Source organism: Nicotiana tabacum, chromosome 22 (assembly GCF_000715075.1).
Source record: "Nicotiana tabacum cultivar K326 chromosome 22, ASM71507v2, whole genome shotgun sequence".
Taxonomy (NCBI): domain Eukaryota; kingdom Viridiplantae; phylum Streptophyta; class Magnoliopsida; order Solanales; family Solanaceae; genus Nicotiana; species Nicotiana tabacum.
In genome coordinates, this window is record NC_134101.1 from 31448510 (window position 1) to 31472206 (window position 23697).

At 37.2% G+C, this 23697-nt stretch overlaps 2 protein-coding genes across 2 annotated transcripts; one reads left to right on the forward strand and one right to left on the reverse strand.

Moving 5' to 3' along the window:
• The first annotated feature begins 320 nt into the window (after positions 1–320).
• LOC107831151 (immune-associated nucleotide-binding protein 9-like) lies at positions 321–4084 on the forward strand. Its single transcript, XM_075244653.1, has 7 exons — positions 321–572; positions 1173–1444; positions 1763–1927; positions 2037–2168; positions 2436–2577; positions 3556–3602; positions 3727–4084. The coding sequence occupies exons 1-7, from the start codon at positions 347–349 to the stop codon at positions 3967–3969; spliced, it is 1227 nt and encodes a 408-aa protein (XP_075100754.1). The 5' UTR covers positions 321–346; the 3' UTR covers positions 3970–4084.
• Positions 4085–5680: 1596 nt separating this feature from the next.
• On the reverse strand, positions 5681–22319 carry LOC107831152 (agamous-like MADS-box protein AGL11). The gene is made up of 8 exons (XM_075242771.1): positions 22249–22319; positions 21645–21723; positions 7920–7981; positions 7686–7785; positions 7297–7338; positions 7042–7083; positions 6904–6949; positions 5681–5811 (listed from the first exon to the last, which is right to left on the reverse strand). Exons 1-8 carry the CDS (start codon positions 22317–22319, stop codon positions 5681–5683), a joined length of 573 nt encoding a protein of 190 aa, XP_075098872.1.
• Between the last annotated feature and the right edge of the window lie 1378 nt (positions 22320–23697).

Genomic DNA, 23697 nt, shown 5'->3' on the forward strand with positions numbered 1-23697 from the left:
ACCCCGCAGCCGAAGAGCTGCATCTGCCACTGTCATCATGCATGTGAAATTTCTTCTTAGTAAGTGGCTATTTGCGCTGCTCCCACTCTTGGATCCGCTTCTGTGCTCTCATAGTAGAGGCACGTGAACTTCGGCCTGAAGCCTTTCTTGTTTCCTCTTATCTTCCATGGTTTGAGTCCTTCATGTAAAGGGGTTACCATTCTAAAGATTTACATAAGAGTCAGAAATATTTTGTTTATTGTTGATTTTATTTTATTGATTCCCCATTGATGTTGTATTCCTTCAAAAGAAGAATCTTTAACTCTGTTGTTTTGTCACTTAAGGTGATTTGATCAGATAAGATAAGATGGTTGGAAGTTCAGTCAGTGATGATTGGGAATTTATTGGAAATGGAGCTCGGACACTAATTCTGGTTGGGCGTACAGGTGACGGGAGAAGTGCCACGGGCAATAGCATTCTTGGAAGAAAGGCATTCAGGTCGATGCCTAGCTTTAGTGGTGTTACAAGAACTTGTGAAATTCAGAGGACTGAATTAGAAGATGGACAGATTCTTGATGTGATTGATACCCCTGGTACACTCAATTATTTCCTAAGAGAAATGTACAATCAATTGTTAAAGAAAAGCTTAAGATAATCTTTTCTTTGATGTTAGTATGATTGACACTTCCCATTATATGAGAAGTACCATAAAACAAGATAGCGATTACCTACCAAAGTAATGATAAATATTATTATGCGTTGATTAATTTCTTTTAACATACCTTAAGGATCCATTCCCCAAGATTAAGAAACATAAGGCACAGAATGTTACACCGTTTTAGGCCGTTCACAAATTTTTCCTTGTAAGAGTCTCTGAAGCTAAAGTACCTCGCTTGGTTGCAAAAATTCGTAAGCTTGTTAATAGATTTGGTAGCTAATAAATTTCCCCTTTCTCAAACAGTGATTTCTAGCGGGCCACTGTATATGGTCTCTGCATCGAAAAGGAATAAGTAGAGTAATTTGATGACACATGGTGCATAACATTTAAAGAAAGAATGTCTTAGGATAGGGGAAAAGAACATACAACCATAGGAAACTTGAATTTGCTGAGTCTTGCTTCTCTATTTCTTATATTCTTCAGGTAATCTGTAAAGTTGGAAAGTTACTGATAGCTTAGTTTGTGGGAATTGCAGGATTTGATTTAACAGCTAAGTCTGAATCAGTTGGAAATGAAATTGTTAGAGGCATTGATTTGGCCAATGATGGCATCCATGCTGTTCTTTTGGTTTTGTCTGTACGAACTCGCTTTTCAAAAGAAGAACAAGCTGCTATCCAGTACTTTAGGGAGTTCTTTGGGGACAAAATTAGTGATTATATGATTGTCGTCTTCACTGGAGGGGATGAGGTTGAAGACAATGAGACTTTGAATGATCACTTAGATCGTTCGTGCCCTGAGCCTTTAAAGGTAAAAATGATGTGCAGAGATGTATAGTCGGATGTATTTGCACAATAGCGCGCCTTGGAATAAGCTGACTGATTCTACTAGCTAATATACGGGCATTTTAGCTTTCATCTATTTAAGAGGTTTCTTCATTTTGTTCCAATTTTGGATGAGAAGAAGAATTTTCATTGGATTGTCGTGCCTATGTTTTTTCTGCATTAACTATGACAAAAGCGAGAAAAGTTTTCAATTTGTGGGATGGATTTAGAATGTTCATAATTTATATGGCATGCTCAAGATTGTCCAGATTGTTCCTTAAATTAGTTTGTCCGACCATTACAGGAAGTTTTTAAGCTGTGTGGAAACAGACATGTGCTATTCGACAATAAGACTAAAGATCCAATGAAGAAAGCTGATCAATTGAGGATACTTCTTTTCCATGTGAATACCGTTGCACAAAAGACTGGTGGTAAACCATATACAAAGGACTTGTTCAAGGAAGTAAATGTATGTATATGGCGTTCAGTAATTGATTGGATTTCGTTTCACATTATTCGTTAGTTCTTGTGAAGGGAGGGAGGTAACAACCTATCTAGTAAATCTCTATCATTTATAGAAGATGGAACTTCATAATGACAAGTTGGAGGCAAATTCTTCGCCGGGAAATATAAAGCAAGAGATAACTGAGTTGAAGGAACAACTGCAGAGGTGGTCTTGCGAGGAGCAACATTTGCTAATAGCTGAAATGGTAGGTATCGCTGTTGATGAACTTTTCCTTCCATTATCATTTGAAAATATCAGTGTTCATAAATTGCATTAAAACAAAAATATTGTCAAGCACGAATATAGTTATATTTTCTTATTTGTAAATGCTAAAAGCTAAATATTAAACTTTTTAATAATAACTAATTCTAGATCCCCGCGAGTACAATATGGTCTGTGAATTAGGTACCTGATCATGTTCGTGATGGTGCCCCTTGAGCATTTTATCGACCTATCTTTACCTATTTGATAGGTCGAATCTATGTTGATAGAGATCATGCATAGTGTTGAAAAGCATTTGGGGGCAGAAAAAAATGCGGAGATCAACAATCAATTATTTAGAGATATCTTGGAGAAGAAAGCTCAAAGGGAGAGTAAGGCGCTCAGCCTCAAAGGTTGGTGTCTATTTTATAAGTTATTGTCTTCTTTTTTTCTTTTTCTTTTGTCAACTTCAACTTCAAGTATTATTCAAACATATAATTGCATATTTGTAATATCATTCAAGGCATTATTTTCTTTCACTACTATTTTTAATTTAAACTCGTACATATTTCTAATTCATTGACGTAATTGGTCTTTGCAAAGTAGCTTAATTTTTCCAGTCTTTTACAAAGTTTTGTGTTGCTGCCCTGTAAGTTATAACTATCCGTCAGTTAGGACAGGGGCGAAGCTATGTGTGGCCAAGGGTGGTCAACTGAATACCCTTCGCCGCAATATATTATACTGTGTATAGGGAATTTTTTTTACTTGTTATTGATAAAATATAGACGTTGAACACTCTTTGCAGAGCCCACTTGCAAAGGGTGTTTAAATTTGAACACCCTTATTGAATTTTCTGGCTTCGCCACTGAGTTAGGGCTGCCTATCGGTCGGATCGGGCGTATATTTATGCTTAACGGTTCGGCTTATCAGTTATCGGCTTTTAAATGTACTAATCCGCTGGCCAACCAATAAGATATCGGGCGGTTCGGTATCGAATTAGACAGGCGGTTATCGGGCGGTTTATCGGGCCAAATTAATGAGACAATGAAAATAAAATCAGTACACTCTACTCATAATCAAAGAAGTGGCAATGCAATTACTTCCTTCGCAAATGTAAGACGACAACATTGAAATACTTCTGGCCGTCGCTTAGTGTGGAGGTCTGGAGAAAACGGCTGCAAGAAATGTGAAGAAATTGGCCAACCGCAAAATTGGCTTATTGGTATCGGATTATCGGATTAATATTTAGTACAGAATTCTGAGTCATTCTCATTTCCTTTGAAGCTATAAAAATTTATGGTTCTTCCACTGTTTGTCTCATGCTTTGTTCTTGTCAGCATATTGTAAAGTTCTGACTTTTGTCTTCTGGTTTTGTTTGATGGATAAGTTAGGGAGACGTCGTTCATACAGCTGCTGCAAATGTTCTAAGATGTTTCAGGTGAACGATTTCATCTGTCCATTTATAGTTACTTGATCACTATTATCGTGCACTTTATCTGCGATCATCTGGTTTATGAGCATTAACTATAGAAATTAGAAAAGATATAATTGTTTTTTTACAGGCAAGTAGTGGCAAAGCTTTCCTTTTTTCTCTCGTGAAGAATATTGTTCTAGGAACCAAAGAAGATAGACATCTTATTACTGGTCTTCACACAGTTGCTGACATACACTGTGAGAAATGCAATGAGGTATTGGGTTGGAAGTATGAACGAGCTTTTGAGCCAGTGCAGAAGTACAAGGAAGGGAAATTCGTACTCGAACGGTCCAAAATTGTTGAAGTTATATATAAAAATGAAAGCCCATAACCAAAGTCATCTTTGATTTTATATCTCAGTACTTTATGTAAGTTATTTTATCCTGTCTATCAGCTTTCACTCTCGACTTTCCTACAGAACTATAACAATGTCTGGTCACTTTCGTTTAGCGTAATAACATCCATTGTTTCTTATAATTAACTTTGTTTCTTATAATTAACTGAGTAATTGGTTACTTTGGTTTCTCGAGTTCTTCTGCATATTCACAATTATCTTCAGACGTACTAGTTGGAGGTTATGTTTGCGGTATCTTCTATTGTATACGGTTGAAATCGGTTTTGCCCTTCATGTGGTTAGTCAAGATTGAAACATGATGGACCGAGGGTCATTTTCATAATACCGGGATAAGATCCGAAGCCAGGTTACCAAGCTTAAGATTCAGGGACCGATCAATACCGAGCTCGAAGTCATTATCGAGCTCGAGTCCAAATCGAACTATGATGGGAAGTAGCGTCATCGAACTCAAGACCCGAGCCCGAGTCAACACCGAGCTCGAGTCAACATCGAGCTCGAGTCAGTATCGAGCTCGAAATCTGGAGATCGACCAATATCAAGTCCGACCAAGATCGAGCTAAGAGACAAGAGCCGTTGTAGCAGCACTTGGAGAAAGAATCTCGGTAGGATTAAGAAAAAGCTAAATTAACTAATATATCATGGATCCCCGCTATGCATTTTTTATTATATCCAAAATAGGATCCCTCCACTATAAAAGAGGAGCTATCATGGAACATGAGGGGATCCAGAGACTCCCTTATTGAAAAGATTATTGATATTCACATATAGATACAGGAGAAATCATACTTTTGTGAGCCTTGTACATCGATTCATCTTGCTTATCCGTAAATCGTTTTCTACTTAGTTTGGTTTATATTTCATCTCTTTTTTTACGGTCAATATTCGATATTTTTCTACGTACTTTTCCGATTTGTACCAAGTTATACCACGTATCCTTAAAACTACGTATAAATTTAATTCTATCCGTTTTTCGGGTAAACATCTATCTTCATAATGTTAAAGAGAATTTTCGGTTACTATGTGATAGTTTCTCCCCTAGTTTCTCGTATTGTTTATCAGTGCCTGTTTGTATTGATTTGGGATCTAAGATAACTCAAATGCTGGTAAATACTGGAGTTCAACACTAGACTTTCTAATCTCTTTGCGACTTGTTTATGTTCTTGAGTCAAAGATAATATAGTCCATCACATCTTCACATAGATTGTACTAATTGTATCTAGTTTGAAATTCAAGAATGAACAGGATATATATTCATGATTTTGGTAGTGAGGGCGTCCAATGCTTTGAATTGATTTGCTAAACTTTGTAGACCATTGCTAAACTAGAATTGAATCTTGCATTCTAAATATAGACTTTTTTATTTTATTTTTTATTTTTAAAAGTTAATTTATCTACAAAGAAGCCCCCAGCGATTCTAAATACAGACATACATCAAGATTCAAGAGGGACATTGCCTAAAAAGTTTAGCCAAAACTGTATTAATTAAGGCAGAATACATAGGCGGCCTCCTAAACTTGACAACATTTCTCACTTGGACACCTAAACCAAGAATAGTACCTATTGAACACTTAAAGTGAAAACAAATTGTGTCACTTAGACACATACCGCTGTCTATAGTGGTAAATGTGTATGTTTGAGGAATTCTGAAGACATACTTGGGAAGCCAAAAGATGGTCGTTCGGTCGGTCTACTGAAGCTCTAGGGACTTGTCAGTTGGCAATTGATGATGATAGGAATTAGGGACTCCTCCTTCCATCATATTAAGTTGAAGCATATTTCTTGCTAAATATTGTTGAATTGCACTGTATTCTTGCCCCCAGCTCAGTGGCGGATCCACCCTTTAAGTTGAAGGTGGTATGACACCCGCTAAATTGGTAAAATTTATATATACATATGTTGAATTTCTTTTAAATAAGGTTAAATATTTAATCTTGCTACCCGCAATCTCAAACTAGACAAATGTGTTATGGCTGGAAATGCGTTTTGCAAGATTTTCTTGCGTGTAAGGCTCATATTCCGAGGTAAATACTTACTCGCAGACCAGTAAATACATGACACATGTATTCACAAATATGATTAACACTAAACTATAGTTAATTAATATACATTCTCACATTAATTTATCACTTAACCATGATATATTGACATGATTTGGTGTAAACATTCGACGTGTAAATATAATTATTGTTCTTAATCTCATATATGTGAGTTTTCTTCTTCCAAAACATAAAAACTTGGGTCCCGATAAGAATTTTGGGATTGAGATCAAATATATTTTTTATAAATTTCTTTTGTTTATTATATCATAAATTTTTGAACTTTTCTGTGGTTGTATCTGAGTTTAAATCTTTTTTACTTCTAAATTATAATGAAAATTTGGTACGCATTGCATAGAGAAAAATATGAAATTTATGGATTTAATTTTTGGAACTTATAGTTTATCTAGTTCTACATTTACTTATGTAGCGTTTAATAGCTATTAGAGATGCTTTTTCTATTATTCTTATTCTAAATTGGTGTAATTCCCGTATCGAAGATGTTATTTTACTTGTGCAACTTTAATAGAGAGGGCGTGATTCTCTAAATAAAAAATATTAATATTAACTTACTTGTGAATATTTATTTTTGATATATAGGAAAGGATTCCCCTAGTGAAATATTATTTTAACTTGTGTTGTTAATAATAGAGATGTGATTGTTTGTTGAAAATGTTGATTCTATTTGTTTCTTTATATAAAAGAAGTAATTTTCATATTTGCATATCAAAAACCTATTAAGTTGACTTAATAAATTCGAAAAAGACCAAATCGAACAGAATATATGTTTCTAAAAAACTCCATAGTCAAAATAAGGTGTACATTAAAGAAAATGTGGCACCCGTCACCTTTAATTCTGGATCCGCCTCTGCCCCAGCTGGCATCATGCTTAGTTCCCGAAGCCTCTCATTTTCAGCTATCTAGAAAGAAGAAAAAAGACATGATTATTTGTTTGAAAATAACTGAAGGAAAAATTTAGGTTTGGTCTCTTCACTATTAATGCTAAACGTACCTTTGATCTGAGGGATGCATTCTCTTGTTCAAGTTGGATTTCCTATTAGAACAGCATGTTCAAGATTAAAGAAACAAGAATAATTAATAAGATCTGTTAAGAACCAGCCTCAAGGAATTATGGTAGAACAACTACAACAACAACGACCCGGTGAAATCTCACTAGTGAGATCTGGGAAGGGTAGTGTGTACGCAAACCTTACACCTACCCAAGGGAGTATAATTATGATAGAACAAGTTTCAAGAAATTAATTACCCTCTTATGCAAATTCTCAGTTTCAGCTAGTATCATCTCATGCTGTTCAACCACATATAAGAAACATCAAAGCCATTTATTAAGAGGATATTACGGACATTAAAAATATTACTCCCTCCGTTCCAGTTTATGTGAATCTATTTTCTTTTTGGTTTTTTTAAAAAAGAATGACCCCTTTCTAAATTTGGAAATAATTTTGCTTAAACTTACAATTTTACCCTTAATGAGAAGCTTTCATAACCACACAAATATTCTGGGCCACTTTTTGAATTGTTTAGGACCACAAATTCCAAAAGTCTTTATTTTTTCTTAAACTCTGTATCCAGTCAAACAAGTTCACATAAATTGGAACGGAGGGAGTACCAGTATTCTTAACAATTTTAGTGTACCTTTTTTGACCTAATTCTAGTAATGCCTCGTTCAAGTTTGTTCTCCAACTGCTTCAGCTCCCTAACGTTCAAAGAGCTTAAGCCTTCACCAACCAGATGCCTGTGGATATAAAATTGTTATAACTTTTAGAAAACAATGGAATGCCTATGGATATAAAATTGTTATAACTTTTAGAAAACAATGGAATTAGTTTTAAGTTCATCTTATTTTTATGCAATTTTGACATTAATTACATGTTTGAATTTTGGATCATCTGTATCTGTTGGCGCTGCTTTTTCGTTTCTTGTTGGTAAAACTACGTCCATGATACCCAAAAGAATTAATTTTAGTCGTGCAACAATTGATTAAATAATATTTCTGATGTTTCTGTATGTGTGGAAATACTAAAAGTGTTATTTTGTGGCTTGAATTATTTCCTTGTATTTTTAGAAAACCCATAATTCCTATAGGTTTAGGAAAACCCATTGTCCTAATAGATTTGGAAAAGGAAAACCTATAGTCCTTGTTGAATTGGAAAATCTTTCTCTTATAGGTTTGAGACTATTTGGGATCTATATATAGGGATTGTAGTTGGGGATTCTATAGATGGAATTGTGCTTTTTCTTCTCATCCTTAGTGGAAAACTCTCTCTGCTTCTGCCTCGAGGATTAGGCTTAGCCGAACCTCGTTAAATCCTTGTGTTGATTATTCTTCTCTATTTACTTTGTGTGTGATTATGTGCTAGTTAACCCACGATCTTCCGCAACAATTGGTATCAGAGCAAGGTTCGGGTTTCTACATATAATCTAGGGTTAATATGTCTTCATCATCTTCAACAAAGTACGAAATAGAGAAATTTGATGGGGGTTCTAGTTTTAGTCTATGGAAGATTAGGATGAAATCGACCCTGGTGTTACAAGGGTTATGAAAGGCAATTGATGAGGATTTTCCTGAAGAGATGACAGAGACAAAGAAGGCAGATTTGAAGGAGAGGGCTTTGAGTGCGATTTTCATGAGCGTTACATATAGCGTTCTTCGAGAAATTGCTGAAGAAACTTCTGGAACAACACATGGAAGAAGCTGGAAGATCTGTATTCTAAGAAATCGCTAACAAACTGGCTCTACTTGAAAAAAAAGGTTATACAATCTATGTATGAACGAAGGTACACATGTTAAAACTCACCTTGATGAGTTTAATTCAATTATAATGGACCTGAAGAACGTGGATATCAAAATTGAGAGTGAGGATCATGCCTTGATTGTGTTATATTCTTTACCACCGTCTTATGATACTTTTGCCGATACGCTGCTATATGAGAAAGACAACATTTCACTGGAAGATGTTAGTAATGCACTAAAATGTAAAGAGTTGAAAAAGTATTTTCCAGACAGCAGAATTGAGGGCGAGGGTCTTGTGATTAGAGGAAGAACACAATAAAAACAAAATGACTTTAACAGGAAAAACGTCAACCGCCAAATCAAATTCTAGAGAAAGGAAGTAAAACTGTTATGAGTACGGGGAGCAATGTCACTCCAAGAGAGATTGTCCTAAGATGAAGGAGAAAAGAGGGAAGCAGAAAATAGATAATTCGGCAAACATTGTTGACACTCACAATAATTATGATGATAGTGTCACGACCTAAAAACCCACTAGTCGTGATGGCACCTAACCCAACCCATTAGGTTAGCCAATTTTCAACTATCCAATTCCAATGAAATTAATTAAAAGAAAATATCTAAAACCGATACATCTCCCCAAGAACTAGTAGTACAAATCATGAGCTTCTAAGAATAGAGTATACAAGGCGGAAATGAAATAAATACATAGTCTGTTTGAATAATACATAAACAGAGCTTTTATAAATCTAAGGCTACCCTGAACAAGAGGCAGCTACAACAGGAACGCAGGTACATCTTCAAATCCCGCAACCATCGAGCATAGCAACAACAACAGCCAACATCTGCACGCAATGTGCAGAAGTGTAGTATCAGTACAACCGACCCCATGTACTGAATAAGTAACAAACCTAGCCGTAGGTTGAAAGTAGTGACGATCTTCTACCAAGGTCGGGTCCACAACCAATAGTACACAACAATCCATAACGACATAAAGCAAATAATACCAGAAATAACTCAGGGATAAAATACTCAGCCAAATAATGATTTCAAAAATTATAGTTCTTCCTTCCAAATATCTCAGTGAAAACCCAAATCGTTTGCCGAAGTTTCCAATAATATAAATAGTTTGAAAACAATAAATTTCTCCCAAAATCTTGTTAATAATAAATAAGATGTTTTATTTTCCTTCCGGATAACCCGTGTAAAACAAATGCATCACTATGCCTATCTGTCAAAAATGTGTGAGAAATCATGAATGATGTAATGTTGTATAGCATGAGGAAAAATAAATCTCTATGCTTGTATGTCATGTGTGCATGCCAATGCGATGCAATTCAGTGATAAAATCATAAACAACCCCTCAGGCAGAACATCACTCATATACAGCCCCTCGGGCAAACCTCACAGTCACTCGTGCCATTCGGGCATACCTCACAATCACTCATGCCTCCTAGTCACTCATCACTCAGCACTAGCACTCAGTAGGTACCTGCGCTCACTGGGGGTGTGTACAGACTCCGGAGGGGATCCTTCATCCCAAGCGCTATAATCTGCACGGACAACTCACGTGCCATCATATCAATACCTGGATCCGCACGGTCAACTCACGTGCTACGCGGACAACTCACGCGCTATGGTATAAATACCTGGACCCGCAAGGTCAACTCACGTGCTACGCGGACAGCTCACGTGCTATGGTATTAATATCCTCACAACCAGGCCCTCGGCCGATATCAACATGCTGCGGCGTGCAGCTCGATCCCATAAGTATGCAACATAAATCAGGCCCTCAGCCTCACTCAGTCATAAACCTCTCAAGCCACTCGGGCATCTCAGTAAAACAGGGCATTCGGCCCAAAATATTTTTTATGCATCAAAATAAAGTCATAAAACTGAGTTATGATATGCAATGAAATGAATATGACTGAGTATCACTTTTCAATTTAACACAATAATTCACAGTAATATGACCTCTGTGGGTCCCAATAATTCTGGCACATAGCCTCAACATGATTTGTAATATGCTTTTCAGCTCAATTTCTTTAACACATAAAACCGCATGGAAAATACCAAGGTTATTTAACTATAAAATTTTACATAAACAATTATGTCACAATTTCTATAGTGCACGCCCAAATGCCCGTCACCTAGCATGTGCGTCACCTCCCAACAATTCACAAAATACATATATTCAGGGTTCATACCCTCAACTCCAAGATTAGAAGAGTTACTTACCTCAATACAAGCAAATTCTTTATTCCAATAAACCTTTTCCTCTTGATTCGGCCTCCGAACGCCTCGAATCTTAGTCAAAATAATTTGATACAATCAACACGAGGTATAGGAATCAATTCCATATGAAAATGCTAATTTTCCATAAAAATTCGAAATTTAGCTCAAAAATCGCCCATGGGGCCCACATCTCAGAACCCGACAAAAGTTATAACATCCGAACACCCGTTCCGATACGAGTCCAACCATACAAAAATTATCAAATTCCGACATCGGATTGACCTTAAAATCTTCATTATACATTTTTGGAAGATTTTATAAAAATCTGATTTTTCTTCCATAAATTCATGGATTCATGATGTAAATGAGTATGGAATCATGAAATATAATCAATATAGGATAAGGAACACTTACCCCAATGTTTTTCCGTGAAAATCGCCCAAAAATCGTCTAAACCGAGCTCCATAAACTCAAAAATGAGTAAAAATGGTAAGAACCCCGTTTTATAGACCCTCAGCTGTTTCGGGCGTCACAAGTAGCGTGGGGCGCTGCCTGTGGCGCAGTTTCCAGCATCCCAAAATTTCCAGCGCTAGGGCTAGCGCCCCACGCTACCCTGGGCGCTCGCGGCGATGGAAAATTATTCCCGACACGGAAATAGGCATAACTCTCAAATACGATGTCTGAATTCAATGATTCTTTTTGCTATGGCTCCATAATTTCAATACGGATCTAATACTTCAATAAAAACTGAATTTGGAGCTCATTTGCTTAATGTGATACCACATATTCTTGAAGAATCGACATCCGGTCACTATTTTAACTTAAGCTTTAAACCTTGGAACTAAATGTTCCAATTCATTCCAAAATCTCACTGGACCCGAACCAATTGCCTCGGCAAGTCACACAACAACTGTAAAGCCCAATTTGAGAAGTAAATGGGGAAATGGGATTGTAATACTCAAAACGACCGGCCGGATCATTACATTCTCCCCCACTTAAACATACGTTCATCCTCGAACGTGCTAAGAGTTGTTTCCAAGCCATCAAATCACTGTTCCATCTTACCATACACGTACCCGGGGGTGAACCCACGTCACCCTATTCCATATAGGGTTGACAACACAATCCAACTGAATTCATTAATTTAACTCTAGCCCATCAACCTTGGAATTTAATTTCCAACCTTTAGAATTTCTTTCAAGACATAAGTCTTACATTTACACACCGTATAAATCCGAACAAGTTGCATCGAGCTTTAACTATCACCACGGATATAATCAACCAAATGACACATCCCTCAATAATAGCAGTATGGAGCCAACTATTCCGGCTCGGTGTAGAATGCACATCTTAATTGGGCCTACCTATGGACCCCCAAATTAACTTGAGTTACCCACAATAGATAAAAATTCTTCCGTCAACTGACAAAATTTGAATATTAGTAGTCTATAAACTATGTGAGTACCGCAATACTAATTTATACATATGTAAGTATAAATACAATGCGCCTTCTGAAGTCCGCCCCTTTCTCATACAACACCAAGTAGTAATAGTATTCATCTAGTTATTTGAAACCGTCCATGTTGTCCAACATTCGTTACCTTTTCTTCAAGACTGTACTGCCACCTTGTACATGAAAATCTAGCTTTCGTACAACACATAACATCTATATTGCCATCATATGAAAAGCACAAGAATCTTATTATCAACTTTGAGTCACCAATAATTTACATACCCTTTTAGTTATAAACCTTTCTCTTGCTTCTTTCCAGGAGGAAATCACAATACATAACACGTTCTCCACACCGGTAGAAACCATCAAGAATTCTTTGGAATCCATTTGCACAACCAAGACACCAGGACCGAATCTCTCCAAGTCATCCAAGCCACGCAGGTCATCAAGTCCACGTGTATTGCCACAAAGCACCTGTAGAAAAACCCCACATCATAAGCACCCAAAGAACCGATCATATCCATTACCATACTGATCCAACCTACTACCCAGTTGTCCTATTTTCTCCGAGTCCCTTCCGAATTTGTCTTCAGATTGATACTTCTTCTTACTAAAATACCATGATCTTTAACCACAACTCACCCTACAAACCTTAGCAAAGAACCACAACGCCCTACGGCCCATAAGCAACTGTATTCTTCTTAAGCACCTTCAAAACTACCACAACTATAACACTCACTTTGAGAATACCTTATGTGAATTTTAAAATTGTTCTTCTTACCTTCCTTATACAAAAATGTAGAATCCTTAGTCATATAGAATTTCTGCAAGTCCAGGCACCATCAAACGCAAATCTCGGATTTACATAAGTCCGGAAACATTCTCAATTGCTATATATAATTCTCAAACCCACTGGAATTTTCTCGGGAGTCACCCACTTTGCTCACATCTAATTGCACCTCCCAAATGGGCCAAAAGACAAGTTCCCCATTAGCACCACAACACTCAAAGAAGTAACTCTACTTTAACACTACGTATCAAATTCATACTCTGTGTGCACTACACTATTCACCAATAACAACTCACTCATCCCGCGAATTTCATTTGCTCATACGTGCAATATAATCCTTAATCAGGAATTTCCTTATTCGAGTCATCCTCGATCTCAACTTTTGCAAGTCATAGCTATCCCACAAGTATGCCTTAGACCAAAATTAAAAATTAACACCTAACCATGAAATCAAATTGTCAATAGCAGACTCCCCCACTTGGCTCAAAGCCATAGATTAAAATATTCCATAAATCACAATACCAATACTCTCTTACTACCATAATGCCACAGTCAGTCCAATGAAACTTCTTCCTATGTTCATACAACGCCAATCATAAACATATCTCAATTATCCGCTAAGCTCGTATTCATCCTCTTAACACACAAGTCAACTTTCTCAACCAGATTCAGATTCAAATCTCCTCCCATACATCATGTCGGCAGAAAAGAAACTCTCTACTCACATCATAAGGAATACTCCTACGTAGATTACTCCGCAGGGGATAATCCACCTGCTTAGCCTCAATCTGGTATCTTGTTATACCCTTTCGCATTCACAATTACTATGCAATCACTTAGTCTATCTGAGTCCAAACTCATTAACCAGACGTGAGAATTTAGTTTTACCCCAAAATTTAACAATGTGAAAGATCCTTCAAAACATTCACACTCGGGACTGTATGCCACATAGAAATGAAAAACCAATCACCCAATGACCTTTCCTTTACATTTCAAGGAAACACTTCTCGTCATATTCAATTCGTCTTAACACATCCCGCATTTACATCATACCCATCACAAAGCCATTCCACCGCTCATCGAGCCACAACTTCTACTCATAGGGATATTACCGGACATATGAGTCCAAATGTACAGGTTACAACTGAAGCTACTGAGCCTAAGCTGCAGTCTAAACTTGGCCTCAAGTCCTCCAGACTGGCCCATCACCAAAACATAGAATACACATTTTGAACCTCGTTCATAGAATCACAAGCCGGCGATGCACAACTGATACCGAGCGCTCATGTGCGCATACGAATACGTGGAAGGAATTCAAAGAGTTATGTCTCAAGCTGAATCAATCTCGTACGATAAGGAAAGAAAGATGGAAAGTATATATCCTAAATGCCCTGTAGCCTCTCGAAGATAAGTATGGACATCATCATACCGATCCGCAAGACTCTACTAGACACTTGCTCATGACTTGTAGAACCTATGAACCTAGAGCTCTGATACCAACTTGTCACGACCCAAAAACCCACTAGTCGTGATGGCACCTAACCCAACCCGTTAGGTAAGCCAATTTCCAACTATCCAATTCCAATGAAATTAATTAAAAGAAAATATCTAAAACCGATACATCTCCCCAAGAACTAGTAGTACAAATTATGAGCTTCTAAGAATAGAGTATACAAGGCGGAAATGAAATAAATACATAGTCTGTTTGAATAATACATAAACAGAGCTTTTATAAATCTAAGGCTACCCTGAACAAGAGGCAGCTACAACAGGAACACAGGTACATCTTCAAATCCCGCAACCATCGAGCATAGCAACAACAACAGCCAATATCTGCACGCAATGTGCAGAAGTGTAGTATCAGTACAACCGACCCCATGTACTGAATAAGTAACAAACTTAGCCGTAGGTTGAAAGTAGTGACGAGCTTCTACCAAGGTCGGGTCCACAACCAATAGTACACAATAATCCATAACAACATAAAGCAAATAATACTAGAAATAAATCAGGGATAAAATACTCAGCCAAATAATGATTTCAAAAATTATAGTTCTTCATTCCAAATATCTCAGTGAAAACCCAAATCGTTTGCCGAAGTTTCCAATAATATAAATAGTTTGAAAACAATAAATTTCTCCCAAAATCTTGTCAATAATAAATAAGATATTTCATTTTCCTTCCGGCTAACCCGTGTAAAATAAATGCATCACTATGCCCATCTGTCAAAAATGTGTGAGAATCATGAATGATGTGATGTTGTACATCATGAGGAAAAATACATCTCTATGCTTGTATGTCATGTGTGCATGCCAATGCGATGCAATTCAGTGATAAAATCATAAACAGCCCCTCGGGCAGAACATCACTCATATACAGCCCCTCGGGCAAACCTCACAGTCACTCATGCCACTCGGGCATACCTCACAATCACTCATGCTTCCCAGTCACTCATCACTCGACACTCGGCACTCGCACTCAGTAGGTACCTGCGCTCACTGGGGGTGTGTACAGACTCCGGAGGGGATCCTTCATCCCAAGCACTATAATCTGCATGGACAACTCACGTGCTATCATATCAATACCTGGATCCGCACGGTCAACTTACGTGCTACGCGGACAACTCACGCGCTATGGTATAAATACCTGGACCCGCACGTTCAACTCATGTGCTACGCGGACAGCTCACGCGCTATGGTATTAATATCCTCACAACCAGGCCCTCGGCCGATATTAACATGCAGCGGCGTGCAGCCCGATCCCATAAATATGCAACATGCTGCGACGTGCAGCCCGATCCCATAAATATGCAACATAAATTAGACCCTCGGCCTCACTCAGTCATAAACCTCTCAAGCCACTCGGGCATCTCAGTAAAACAGGGCATTCGGCCCAAAACATTTTTTATGCATCAAAATAGAGTCATAAAACTGAGTTATGATATGCAATGAAATGAATATGACTGAGTATGACTTTTCAATTTAACACAATAATTCACAGTAATATGACTCTGTAGGTCCCAATAATTCTGGCACATAGCCTCAACATGATTTGTAATATGCTTTTCAGCTCAATTTCTTTAACACATAAAACCGCATGGAAAATACCAAGGTTATTTAACTATAAAATTCCACATAAACAATTATGTAACAATTTCTATAGTGCACGCCCAAACGCCCGTCACCTAGCATGTGCGTCACCTCCCAACAATTCACAAAATACATATATTCAGGGTTCATACCCTCAACTCCAAGATTAGAAGAGTTACTTACCTCAATCCAAGCAAATTCTTTATTCCAATAAACCTTTTCCTCTTGATTCGGCCTCCGAACGCCTTGAATCTTAGTCAAAATAATTTGATACAATCAACACGAGGTATAGGAATCAATTCCATATGAAAATGCTAATTTTTCATAAAAATCCGAAATTTAGCTCAAAAATTGCCCATGGGGTCCACATCTCAGAACCCGACAAATGTTACAAAATCCTAACATCCGTTCCGATACGAGTCCAACCATACAAAAATTATCAAATTCCGACATCGGATTGACCTTAAAATCTTCATTATACATTTTTTGAAGATTTTATTAAATTCTGATTTTTCTTCCATAAATTCATGGATTCATGATGTAAATGAGTATGAAATCATGAAATATAATCAATATAGGATAAGGAACACTTACCCCAATGTTTTTCCGTGAAAATCGCCCAAAAATCGTCTAAACCGAGCTCCATAAACTCAAAAATGAGTAAAAATGGCAAGAACCCCGTTTTATAGACCCTCAGCTGTTTCGGGCATCACAGGTAGCGTGGGGCGCTGCCTGTGGCGCAGTTTCCAGCATCCCAAAATTTCCAGCGCCAGGGCTAGCGCCCCACGCTACCCTGGGCGCTCGCGGCGATGGAAAATTATTCCTGACACAGAAATAGGCATAACTGTCACATACGATGTCTGAATTCAATGATTCTTTTTGCTATGGCTCTATAATTTTAATACGGATCTAATACTTTAATAAAATTGAATTTGGAGCTCGTTTTCTTAATGTGATATCACATATTCTTGAAGAATCGATATCCGGTCACTGTTTTAATTTAAGCTTTAAACCTTGAAACTAGATGTTCCAATTCATTTCAAAATCTCACTGGACCCAAACTAATTGCCCCGGCAAGTCACACAACAACTGTAAAGCCCAATTTGAGAAGTAAATGAGGAAACGAGGTTGTAATACTCAAAACGACTGGCCGGGTCGTTACAGATAGTGACTATGTAGGGGAAGTATGTGCCGTGAGTTCTAGTCATGGGCAGAATTCCTAGGTTCTTGATTCTGGTGCTGCTCTCCACATATGTCCACACAAGAATTGGTTTGCAACTTACAAGGAAATGAGTGGGACTGTCTACATAGGAGATGGTAATCCATTACCAGTAGAGGGGATTGGTAACATCAAATTAAGAATGTTTGATGGAATTATCAGAAATATTGAGTGTTGGCATGTTCCTCGTATAAAGAAAAATTTGATTTCTCTTTCGACTTTGGATGATCAAGGGTATAAATTTCACTCCGGGAATGAAATACTTAAAGTATGTAAAGGCTCCATGGTACTCATGAAGGGTAAACTGCATTCTAAATTTATTGTGATGACCCAAAAGGTCATTTTAAGTTTTAGAACTCGAATCTACGCTTTTAAGCCTTACAAATCTCATTTTTACCCTTCTCAATTTGCGTGCACAGTCCGGACAGGTTTTCGAAAAGTTTTTATGTTGAAAATTGATGAAAATAAGAATTTATGCCTTAAAAGTTAATTTTTGTTGACTTCGGTCAACTGTTTTGGTAAACGGTCCCAGATCCGTGCTTTGACGGTCCCGATAGGTCTGTATCGAATTATGGGACCTAGGCGTATGCCCGAAATCGAATTTGGAGGTTCCTAACTTGAGTTATGAATCTTTGATAAAAATTAAAAGTTTGAAAATTTTTGTTTTTAAGAATTGATTGATATTTGGTATTGTTAGTATCGGGTTCCGTATTTTTCTAATAAGTAGTGACGAGGAGTTGACTTCGACACTTACTATGGGCTAATAATATAAATATAAATATTCTAAATAATTATGGGTTATGTAAATAATAACAATAACTTACTAACAAGCAGGAACAATTAATTCTTTCACAAATTTATAAACTCCAAGTAAATTTCTCTCATTAAATAATTTTAAATTCACAAGACACAAAATAATATCAAGTAAGATTAGGCTCCAAGTATTTATAAGCACAATTTATGCCGAGGTCGTTCGACCCGATTCAGAATAACGTGTACACTACCGATGGACGTGTGGCACGATCTATATATGCATCTATTCTACTACCGAGGCGTTCGGCCCGCTCCACAAGAAGAGAGGATACCCTATAAGCATTTGACTTAACTTTATTACCAGGCTAATACACAATGTCATACCATTTCCATTAACGGTCAAGTGATCCACTCAAGATTTAAGAAAGTGCAATTCAGCCTCTTTACAATTTATCTAACAAGTTTTAATATAATTTAAGCACTTTAAATTAGCAAGTAGGTGCAAATATTACAAGAAATTCATGATTTGGGTCATAAACTACCCGGACATAAGCATAAATAGTAGCTACGTACGGACTCTCGTCACCTCGTGCGTACGTAGCTCCCACAATTAGAAGCAAAGATTAATTTAAATCACCCATGGGGTAAATTCCCTCTTACAAGGTTAAACAAGAGACTTACCTCGTCTCAAAGCTCACTTTCCGGCCTCAAATTCACTCCTAAGCCTCAACTCAGTACCGAACAAATCCGAAACTAGTCAAATATTATATTAATTAATCAATATATGCTCAAAGGTTCATATTCTAACTATTAGAGTGATTACCAAACCCCAATTGAAAGATTCCTAAAATTCACCCCGGGACCACGTGCCCATATTTCGGATATTTTCAAAGAAAAATGATACCCATAACCTCACGAACTCAAATATATAATTTTTACTCAATTCCATAACCATTTTCGTGATTAAATATCTTTTTCATCAAAACCTAGGTTTTTCAACTAAACCCATAATTTTTACAAATTTACATGTTAAAATCTACCCATAATCCATGTATTAAACTCACGTTTGGTAGGAATTACTTACCTTCAAAAGCTAGGTGGAAATACCCCTCTTTAAAGCTCCAAAATCACCTAAGAGTGTAATAAATGAACTCAAAAATGGCCTAAGTCCCGATTTAAAACAACAGTGCCCACCTGCCCCCTCTTCGCGAACGCGGAAAGGTCCTTACTTTCGCGAAGGCAAAGCTCCCCAGGCCCAGAAGGATACCCATCGCGAACGTGGCAGGGGCCTCGCGAACACGGTGGCTTGCTTGGCCTACCCTATGCGAACACGAAGGGTAATGGGAACAGACCCTCCCAGGCCCCTTACTTATACGTGAATGCATTATGGCCTTCACGAACACGTAGGCCTGGGGTCTCAACGCTCCGCGAATGCGACCTCCTGATCGTGAACACGAAGAACAAATCGCCCCACTGCCCTTATGGCCTTCACGAACACGTAGGCCTGGGATCTCAAAGCTCCGCGAATGCGACCTCCTGATCGTGAACGCGAAGAACAAATCGCCCACTGCCTATATCCTTCATCACGAACGCGAGTGCCCTTCCGCTTTCGCGAAGAAGGAAACCAGAACTGGAAAATCTGGTTTCTCCAACTTAGCTCCGGGTGATCCGAAATACTCTTGAGCCCCTCGATACACCGTCCAAATGCACAAACAAGTCTATAAACATAGAACAAACCTGCTCGAACTCTCAAAATGCGTAAAGCAACAACAAAACCTAGAATCGCACCCCAAAACCAAATTGAATCAAGTTATGAACTTCAAGTTTTCAAATCGCTCCGAACGCGTCGAATCGTACTTAGACTACTCGGAATGACACCAAATTTTGCGTGCAAGTCTTAAACCACTATACAGAACTATTTCCAGGCTCGTAATTCTAAACGGACCTGAATAACACCAAAATCTACTCCAAACTAAATTTAAAGAACTCTAAATCCTTCAATGAGTATATTTTCACTATTAAGCGCCGAAACGCTCCTGAGTCATCCAAAATCCGATCCGAACCTACGCCCATATCCAAAATCATCATACAAACTTATTGGAATAGTTAAATCCTAATTCCGAGGTCGTCTGCTCAAAACGTTGACTCAAGTCAAATTTAGCCTTTTAAAATTAAGGAACCAAGTGTTCTGATATTAACCCGAACCCTTCCAAACCCCGAACTAACCATCCCCGCAAGTCACAAAATAGTAAAAACACAAACGAGGAGTCTCATTTAGGGGAACGGGGTTATAGAAAGAAAAATGACCGATTGGGTTGTTACATGTGAGGTCCAAACAGAGTTCTCTCCAAGAGTGGTGTCAGGTATTTAATGACTTTGATTGATGATTACTCAAGGATGATGTGGGTATATTTTTTGAAAACAAAATATGAGGCATTTTTGTCATTTGTTAAATGGAAGACGATGGTTGAGAGGCAGACGAAAAGAAAAGTTAAGTGTCTTCGAACTGACAATGGGTTGGAATTTTACAATTCTGAGTTCGATAATTTCTGCAGCAGAGAGGGCATAGTGAGACACCGTAGTTGTGTTGGAACACCACAAAAAAATAGTATTGCAGAACGTACGAACATAACGCTTTCTGATAGGGCACGAAGCATGATTTCACACTCATGTGTTAGCAAAGATTTTTGCGCTGAAGCAATCAATACAACTTGTTATTTGGTCAACAGATTTCCATCCACAACTATTGAATCCTTTTGAGGTATGGTCCGGTTCGTCTGCTGATTATTCAAATTTAAGGATATTTGGTTGTACTGCTTATGCTCATGTGAGGGATGTAAAACTTTAGCCGAGGGCAAAGATGTGCATATTTCTAGGGTATGCAACTGGAGTGAAAGGTTATATGCTGTGGTGCACAGATCGAAAGACTCCAGGGCTAATTATCAGTAGGGATGTAACATTTAATGAATCTGCCTCACTAGACAGTCAGAGGGAGAAGGCAATAGTAGAAACAGATCGTGGTGTCATTGACCGCATAGAGCTAGAAATTAGATCTCCACTAGCTCAGTCTAGTAGTTTTAAAGTAGATGAAGTGGATGAGGTGCAACATATTGATTAAGATGATAATGTTGATGCACCTGTGCAACAACAACCATATAGTATTGTGGAAAACTCTCTCTGCTTCTACCCTGAGGATTAGGCTTAGCCGAACCTCGTTATATCCTTGTGTTGATTTTTCTTCTCTATTTGCTTTGTGTGTGATTGTGTGCTAGTTAACCCGCGATCTTCCGCAACAAAAAGAATAAAATATTTTGCTTAATTAATTACCTGACCATTGAGCTCTTGAGTGGTGCAAGCATTAGAGGTTTCTGAAGTTGCCTTCTTGTAATCAATAGTTGCCTTAATGCTGTGTATAGCAAAAAGGTTTCAACAGGTTTATAATAATAAACTATAAGGATATTTAGAAAATAAAGTGAGGAGATTAAACTCGTTAACAAGGAGTAAGATAAATGCATATAATGCAATAAATTCTTTTTCAGCAGATATAATTTATCTCATAAAATAAATGAACCAGGAACGTAAGCATTTTAATCTCTATATATCCACACTGAAACAAGTGAATAATTTGATGGTGTAAATTTATATCTTGCTAGATGGGAAAAAGAATCTGGGAAGCAATTGGTTTTCAGGTACTTTTTTTGTGCATAAAAAGATTTTAATAAAACCAAATGCTAAAAATAGAAACACGATAAGTGAAAGAGAGGGATTTATCAAAGAGCAGAAAAAATCATTAAAAAGGAAATGAAATTTAAATGGTGGATTTCTGGTCGATGTAAAGCATAAGATTTCGTCTTGAAAAGAGAGGAAAATAAGTTGTTTCATTTTTTAATGACTACAATGTATGACAAAAGGAATGAAGGACTGCCAAGACTTGTTCTCTTCCCTCCTTTTCTCCTTCTTTTTTAATTCACTATCTTTGATATTTTCATCTTTCTTTTTCATTTTTCACGGAAAGGTGTTATTACGTATTTATTTGGCAAAATACATAGTTTACCCATCAAACTTGTATCAAAATCCCTGTTAAACATATTTCTTTTACAAAAAACCTTTTATACATTTAATCTTTTTAAAGTGTATATAAGACACACCTATTCGGTGTTTGACCATTTTTTTTTCCAGCAAGCACCAATAATAATTTAACACGTGTTATTGACTTTAAAAAATAAAAAATAAATTTACAATTATATCCATCTTCCCCAAGCTATACCACCATGGCTGCCCCCTCCCAAGTGAGTACTTCTGCACCAACATCAACCAAGAAACATTCTTTTTTAGTTTCAATTTTTAAAATATTAGGATGACATTGAATTTCTATCATCATTGCCAATTAAATATTTCCCTAAAGTTATTTGTATCATCCTTCTTTCAATTTTTTCCCCCTCATCCTTTCAAATTGACCTAACTAATACTAAAGTTGAGTACCAAAATTACTTGCACCAACAACAATAAGACCAGAAAAGATCAATGGCTGAAATGGAAGAAACTCCACAAATTCAATTAGAACCCACAAATTCTCTCGACATATACGAAGAACTCCATGAAATATTCCTTCAGATTTGGCCACCCACAAAGCGCACCCGTGACGCAGTCATTCAGCGATTCCCTATATTTAATGTAAAACTCCTCCTTTAACTCTTGGCAAAAATATTTGGTGGTATGGTGATAGAAGAAGGTGATGGTACAATAATTGGAAGAAGATGAAAAAGACTTGGTACAATGTTTTCTAAAAAATAAAGAAAATAATTTTAAAAAATGAAAAAATGAAAAGGCTGGACAAGTAGCGTCAAAAAGAGACTTTAGACATAAAATTTTAATTGTCCACTCGCCACTTATGTGTGTAAAATACGCGAGTGACACGTAATAAAAATTGTGTGTCTTAGACACACTTTTGAAAGATTGAGTGTGTAAAAGGTTTCCCGTGAAGAAAAGGTGTGTAACAGAAATTTCAGTGTAAGTTCGATGAGTAAACTATTTATTTTGCCTACTTATTTTATAGAAAAGGCATTACCCACGTAGCAGTATTTGCCATATCCATGCAAAAGGGAAATCTTGGAGAATTACCATGCATGAACTTGATCTTTTAATTTCAATACATGTGTTAAACGTAAAAGTGAACAGAGATACTCCAGAGAATATTCAACATTAGTAGTATAAATTTACTTTCACTAGGAAGATACAGGCCAAAGCAGGAGAACTTTACAGTGTACAAGCTAGGAGTGGAAAGTAAGAAACACCTGAAAATCTCTAAGTACAACTATTCTAGAATAGAATCAAACAGTGCAAAAAAAATATCAGAAGGTGATTCTGAGGCCTGCGAATG

What these genes read in the sequence shown, in the direction of transcription:
- LOC107831151 (XM_075244653.1), top strand. Translation starts at nt 347, where the DNA reads ATGGTTGGAAGTTCAGTCAGTGATGATTGGGAATTTATTGGAAATGGA. An exon ending in TGATGTGATTGATACCCCTG is followed by an intron (nt 573 to 1,172) that starts GTACACTCAATT and finishes TGGGAATTGCAG; the next exon opens with GATTTGATTTAACAGCTAAG. An exon ending in ATTTGCTAATAGCTGAAATG is followed by an intron (nt 2,169 to 2,435) that starts GTAGGTATCGCT and finishes CCTATTTGATAG; the next exon opens with GTCGAATCTATGTTGATAGA.
- LOC107831152 (XM_075242771.1), bottom strand. Translation starts at nt 22,319, where the DNA reads ATGAAAAAGAAAGATGAAAATATCAAAGATAGTGAATTAAAAAAGAAG. An exon ending in CTCAAGAGCTCAATGGTCAG is followed by an intron (nt 7,982 to 21,644) that starts GTAATTAATTAA and finishes TCATGGACGTAG; the next exon opens with TTTTACCAACAAGAAACGAA. An exon ending in ATGATCCAAAATTCAAACAT is followed by an intron (nt 7,786 to 7,919) that starts GTAATTAATGTC and finishes TTATATCCACAG; the next exon opens with GCATCTGGTTGGTGAAGGCT.